Source organism: Aethalodelphis obliquidens, unplaced genomic scaffold, assembly GCF_003676395.1.
Source record: "Aethalodelphis obliquidens isolate GAN/ISIS:26980383/991018 unplaced genomic scaffold, ASM367639v1 scaffold64, whole genome shotgun sequence".
Taxonomy (NCBI): domain Eukaryota; kingdom Metazoa; phylum Chordata; class Mammalia; order Artiodactyla; family Delphinidae; genus Aethalodelphis; species Aethalodelphis obliquidens.
Genome location: NW_020838008.1, coordinates 1,103,327 through 1,110,003, shown reverse-complemented (window position 1 = coordinate 1,110,003; position 6,677 = coordinate 1,103,327). Strand labels below are relative to the sequence as shown.

At 48.0% G+C, this 6,677-nt stretch overlaps 1 protein-coding gene across 8 annotated transcripts in view; it reads left to right on the top strand.

Annotated features, from left to right (window-relative positions):
- Positions 1-6,198, top strand: part of NFX1 (nuclear transcription factor, X-box binding 1) — an 84,075-nt gene extending 77,877 nt beyond the window's left edge. For 6 of the 8 annotated variants that reach the window (XM_027088935.1, XM_027088933.1, XM_027088936.1 and 3 more), the window contains 4 exons: positions 435-501; positions 1,603-1,748; positions 2,426-2,530; positions 3,748-5,342. In XM_027088935.1, coding sequence (XP_026944736.1) covers positions 435-501; positions 1,603-1,748; positions 2,426-2,530; positions 3,748-3,820 — 391 coding nt within the window. In that variant the 3' untranslated portion in view covers positions 3,821-5,342. Of the gene's footprint in view, positions 1-434; positions 502-1,602; positions 1,749-2,425; positions 2,531-3,747 lie in introns of all 8 variants that reach the window. The other 2 variants (XR_003429150.1, XM_027088934.1) reach the window with 2 other exon arrangements.
- Positions 6,199-6,677: the final 479 nt, after the last annotated feature.

Below are 6,677 nucleotides of genomic sequence, written 5' to 3'. Positions count from 1 at the left end.
TGTGTGTGTGTGTGTGTGTGTGTGTGTGTGTGTGTGTGTGTGTGTGTTTGGGCCCTGTGGTGGGAGTCGGGGCCCCCCAAGGGCTGGACTAGCCTGAATTGAAGGATCTCTGGTTACATTCCACCTCTGTCTGCCCAGGTCTTAATCACATGGGTGGTCCTCACTTGGGTGGTAAAAAGTCTTATTTTCCTCCAGTCTCCTGGCCTTCTGGTGGCTAGTTCTCCTTCCATCTTCCCTTTTCTCATATTTGATTTCTTACTTTCTCTTCCTTTGTTCCATCACATTCAACCTTCTGTTATCTGACAGTTCCTGACCTCTGCAGGTTTTCTGCCCACATTGTCCACTGCCTGCACTTTACAGGCAGAGGGTGGGTAGAAGGGATTCTCAGAAGATCAGAAACAAATGAAATTAACTGTGGTTATTTCTCATTTCAGGAAGGACTTAAAGTTTGTCAGTGACATTGAGAAGGAAATGGAAGCCCTTGTGGAGGCCGTGAATAAGGTTGAAGTCAAAACATTCAGCTGTACATGTCTCTAAGGCCAGCTTGATAAAAAAGTCAAGTCCCAGAAACACTGTCGGTATAAAGTAGTTACAGGAAAAAGTCACAGCTGCCTTGAGGATCCTTATCTTTCCCAAAAGGCCATCCATTATAACATCCATGGAAACCCTGTCCTGGTTCAGAAAAGATACCTGCAATAATATTAAATGTAAATAAAAATCCTAGCTCTGTGCCTAAGAATGGGTGAAGAAACTCTGGACGAAGGAGATTCAGTAGGGATACTTAGGAAGACATGCTCGGTCCTCAGATCTCTGCAGGGCTGTTGTATAATGGGACACACTGGTTCTTAGTGCCCCAAAGGCAGGAGAGAAACCGTTGTGCGAGGATGAAAAGTTGAATGGGTAGTGTCACAGACTCCTTCAAGAGAGTGAAGCTGTCCTGGAGGCAGCCAGCCCCTCGGTGGCTCCCTCTTCATTCAGGGGCCTGTGGGTGAGGGCAAGGTGGCTACTTTAGCTCCACATCTTGTGAAGATGGGTTTCCTTCCCGCCATCCCCTTATCCCCTTCCTTTCTGTTCCCACTTCCCAGCAGGATACTAACACAGAGGAGAAAATGGGACCATTGTTCCCCTCCTAATTAGGAAGCCTGAGCAAATGTATTTCTGTGCTTGCGTGTCTGTATCTGTACACTCGTGATTTTTAGCGTAGAATGTACTTTTTGTAGGAAGTGAGATTTTCTTGTTTATAAGTCTTCAATTTATTTAGTCATTTCTTGGGAACATCACTCACTCCCCAGTTACGGGCCCCACAGGAGGAACCATTGCACTGTCCGTGTAAGTCTCAGTTTACTTGCCCTCTGTTCCTCTAACCCCGGCCAACTGCTACCCTGTGGCTCACAGAGGAGATGAAGGAAGTGCATCAGCCCTCATTCTCCCACAGCCTCGGCTTGCTTAGCAGTCAGTGAAATGCTGTGTGCTGTGGGCCTCCAAAACTCAGCTGTCTCTTTATTGACCCAGGCTGTTCTGGGATGGTGGGAAGGACCTCTGTGGACATATCCTGTTTTCAAGATGATTTTTATCAATCAGTCATCTTTTCCCTCAATACAGGGAAAGAATAGTAAGAAGAGCCACTGCTTCCCTCCCATGAACAGAGACCACCGCCGGATCATCCACGACCTGGCCCAGGTGTACGGCCTGGAGAGCGTGAGCTATGACAGTGAACCGAAGCGCAACGTCGTGGTCACTGCGGTCAGGTGGGTGAATCCTGCCATTACAGAAGGAACTGCTCGGTGGAGCAAGCTGGACCTGGGAAACAGGGCTGGCCAATATTTGCTTTCCTTACTTCCTCCCTTGGAAGATGAGGTGGAAAGTCTGCCTCTGGGCCAGCCATTCTGACTGATCTAAAGGTCCAAACCAGAAAGTAAAGCCCATGCTTCAGTCCTCAGGCCAGACACACCTAAAGGATACAATCCACGTCAGACCCTGAGAGCCTGGAGTGGGTACCTGCCCGTCACATCTGTCCCTTTTTCCCTTGTGTCCTCCTTGCCTGATGGAAACAGGAAGAATGCTGACCTGTGACTCGAGGCATCCTCTGTAAACAGTGTTTGCCATTAGAGGAAACCAAGGCAGTAGTGTGTGCCAGGAGGGGACAGTAGGACCTAAGATCACTGTCAGAACCAGGGGGAGTCAGAAGAACCTCCCAACAAAGAAAACTCAAGTGTGAGATGAGAGGAAGCAGGTAGCAGGCCCAGCAGAGGTGGGTGAAAGGGACAAGGGTTAAACAAAGTTGATCATGCCTGAGAGGAGACGGGTCATATCAGAGAGTGCTCTGCAGCGTCACAGTGAAAGTCTCGGACTGGATTTCCAGCTGTCTGCCTCTCTCCACAGACAGTTCTAACTTTTCAATACTTTGTGTTCTTACTTTTATCAGAGGGAAGTCTATATGTCCTCCTACCACGCTGACAGGTGTACTTGAAAAGGAGATACAGTCACGGCCTCCACCACCGATTCCTCATCACAGACATCAGACAGACAAGTAAGGGTTCTTCAGCTGCTTTCCAAAGAGCCCTGTCTGTTCAGAGAAGCCAGCAGCGGCTGAACTGCCCTGGGCTGCACCAGCCATTGGCGGCCTCCTTGGGCCTGGCTTTGGGGTGCTGTGTTCAGATATATAAGGTTTGACTGAGATGTCAGACACATATGTTCATTCCAGAGGGGTCCCAAGTCTGATGTTTGTAATGCCCACTTCCCCTCCAGGGAGCACAGTCACTGGCCATAATTTCCACAGTGTAGGTGGTGACACTGGGAAATGGATTCAGTCTGTCACACCAGATGATTTAGGAACATCATGTGGTCCACAACAGTTACTCTGGAGATGGAAGTGGGATTCTAGCGGGGAGCTGACAGTGAAGGGGGGAACTTTCATGTTTTGCTCTGTCTACTTATATATGGTTTGAAGCATTTTTACAACAAAAACATATGTTTGTGATTTAAGGAGAAAAGAAAACCACATTGGCAAGCAGCAAATCTGGCAGGTGTTTTCTCAGACAGGAGCAGAGAGGGTCTTCATCCCTCCTTCCTTTCCTCTCCCTTCCCAGGAGGGGGCCAGCTGCCCTGCTGTGACAAGGCCACACTGCTGGAATTTGCTGGGAAACACAGTGGGGTCCCTCCTCCTGTTCTGGGCTTCCACACAGAAGCCTAGGAGTACCTCCTACACAGAACCTCTGGGTAGGGAAGTTTGCAAGGTCACCATGAGCGTCCTAGCCATCTGTGTTCCCCTGGAACTGGACGGGACAACTAGATGTTGCCCATTGGGCACAGCCTCAGCCAGGAGCACCTGGGGCTGTGTAGCTCCCCAGCACCAGCCCTGCTCTAGCCCTGGAAGCAGGCAGCCTGGACTCCCAGCAGCACAAGCTGCGTTTCCTCATGTTATTCCACAGCTGTGTCCAGTACCACCTGGGGGACGTAAAGTTACGGGCCTGTTTATGACATGCTATCTTTTTTTTTCCTTTGCTTGCTGTATTTTTTGGTAAGACTTAATTGTGGAAAATTTTTAGAGTAGAGAGAATGGTATTAATATATTAATATAAACCCCTATGTGCCCATCACCAAATTTCAACAGTTCCCAGCTCATGTGGACCCCACTGTCTTATCAAAGCTTCACACATGGTAAATCAGCTGATCCTGAACTTTCCAAGACCTGAATCTGTTTCCCCCAAGCAAAAAAAGATTGATCATTCTGTGTTTGCTTTTCAGGAATCTTGGGAGCAGTAATTTACAGAAAATAGCCAAGGAGCCAGTAATTGACTACTTTGATGTCCAGGACTGAGGCGATCAAGATGCACTTAGAAAAAAGGATGATTAGGTGGGGTGGAGACTCGTTTGCCAGCAGATTGATCATGTTTGTTCCCAACTGCCTGGTGGACTCAGAGCTCACATACTGTCTTGAACTGATACATCCAAAGCATGAGTGTGTCAGAAATCCCCGTGTCCTCTCTTCTGTCTGTATAAAGTATTTCAGTATGTCTCTCACTGGACGGTCACTAGTGATTCAGTCGTATTTGCAGAGGCTCCTCACACCACCACCGTGATCGCCCTGATGGTTGGGGGAACATGGGGCTTGATTTAGTCAAACCAGAATTTTAGCCTGAAAATGTCACTTAGTTATGGTCTCAGTTGTCCCAGTTATCCATCCTCCTCCTGAAAATGCCTGCAGCATCAGGTGCACCTCGTTTTTTTAATCCGAAGTGATCACTATCTTTGGAAAGACATAGGCTAACTTCTCAATCCAAAATGCCAAACACTGAATTGGTACACCACAGCTGGAATCACACATGTGGTTAAACCCAGCTGTCTTAGCTGAGTCTTTTGTCAAAAATTCTTGTAGGTCTACCTAGCTGAACTTATTTTAGTGGTCCTCAGTACCATCAGTTCCAGACCTAGGAGAAGGGTCGGGTGACTTTACAGAATTCCATCTTCTGGAGTCTGGGGGAGGGCCTCTCATAGCACATCGCTGAGCCTGTGTGGTGACAGACAGGTTAGCCTATCCATTGTGGTGGTGGAGGACATAGAGCAGCTCCTCCTTCTCCCAGGTTCACACTGCAGCCTCTGTGTACTGACCAGTGCAGCCCTAACCCCTTCTCTCTGGTTGAGAAAGAGTCTCTGGGACACTTACCTTTCCTCTGTTGATTTCTCCCAGGCCTGCAGCAGCCGTATTGGCTTTCCCTGTCTCTGAGCTCTGGACCTCTGTTTGAATATTCAAAAAACCATGTGGACAGTCCAGGGCTTATGCCAGCAGCCCACTGGAGGCATTCTTCAGGCTCCTTTTAAGGCAGGTACATCAATAGTTACATTAGTTTGGCTCTCTGCATTGGCACTTCTCCAGCATGGAGGCCAGACTTCCAACAACTTCCTTCTGCTCCAGAGCAAGCCACAAGCCCCAGAGCAACAGAAGGAGAATTGAGAAGTGACATCACAAACCTGGCACTTAATTTTACTAGGAAGAGCAGGGCTGCCCTTTGGTCCTGACCCAGATGATCTGCCTTGAAGGACATGATGTACAGCAATGGGAACAGGTGACTGGAGGGCAGAGACAAAACCACCTCTATCTGAGCCCGTTTAGTAGAGGGTCAGTGGTACCACACCCAACAGGAAGCTCATGAGCATCTGTTGCTTCTTTCAAGCAGTGAGTTCAGTGGGTGAACTGTACATTGAGAGCATCTCAAAATCAGCAGGAAGCAGGAGACCTGATCTCAGATTCCAGCTCTGCCACGTAACAGCTTGCTGCTGCCTGGTGGAGTGGAGATATCGCCTAACTCACCAGGGTTGTGAGGATTAAATGAGATAACGTACATGGAGGTGCCTGGTCTGTTATAGGTGCTGAAAGTTTAGAGTAGCTGGAAAATATATAGGCATCTTCTTTCTACATAATGCCAGCCAAGTGAAAAATTAGAATGCTAAGCAGGCCACTTCTGGTGAATACTTGCATCCTATCCATGCCAGCATGTGCTAGGGCTGTGGGAAATGGACATGGCCTGTTCTTTTACAGTTAGTAATCCAGTGGGGGACACATACCTGAACAAATAAAATGAAATTGTTTGGACTGGCACAAATAGGTCATTAGTCTGTTTATTAAAAGCTGAAGGGCTATACCAAGATTTTTTTGTGGCATGCTAGGAACGGATTAGCCCTCATGCTTAGGGGAAGGACCCCTGGATGGGGAACAAAAACAGAAGGAAGCATTTGAGCTGAGTCTTGAGATGGTAGACTGCCATTTGGAGGAGAGAGGCATGCTGAGTAAAGGTAAAAGGCATGAGACAAGCCCAGGGCTGTGGTTTGTGGGAGGTTTGAGGAAGGATTAGTGTTGTGTGAGTGGGTAGACAACTGGAGAGACAGTTGTTAAGCTGGAGAGGTAGACAGGGGTCAGTTTGTAGAGAGCCACAGGGAGCCACTGAAGGATCCTAAGCAGAGAGCAGCATGGCTGGATTGATGACCTAGGACAGGAGTTGGCAAAGGTTTTCTGTAAAGGGCCAGATACTTTAGACTTTATGTTGTGGCTACCCAACTCTGCCACCGTCGTGTGAACACAGCCCCAGACAGTACATGAGGGGATGAGCATGACTCTGTTGTAATAACATTTTATAGACACCAAATCGGAATTTCATAGAATTTTTACATGTCTCAAAATAATAATTTTATTTTTTCCAACCTTTTAGAAATTAAAAAAAAAAAAAACATTCTTAGCTTGTGGGTTGTTCAAAAACAGGCTAGATTTGGCCATGACCTTAGTTTGCCCACCCTGTTCCTAGAGCTGTTACTCAGGCAGAGTGTGTAAAAGGGATTGGAGGGCTAACTTTGAGGCAAGAGACCCAGCCAAGAGCTGCCAGAGTGATCCAAGTGAGAGGAAGAGGGTGGTGGGAGTTGGTGCTGCAAAGAGGGAAGAGGTTCAGGAGATCCAGGAGGTAGGCTAGGCTGCCGGGTTCAGCAGGGAGCTACTCCCCTTGGATCACCAAAGGGACCTCAGACCCCTCAGCGAGGGGAAGCTGTTTCTCATGTGTTTGGTGGATTCTTCACTAAGCAGTGGCCTTAGACAAAATTTTACCCATCAAAGTAAATTACATTTAGTGTGGGCTAAAGGGAAAGACACCTCCACCCCTTACATGGAGGGAGCCAGTGGGCATCAGGAC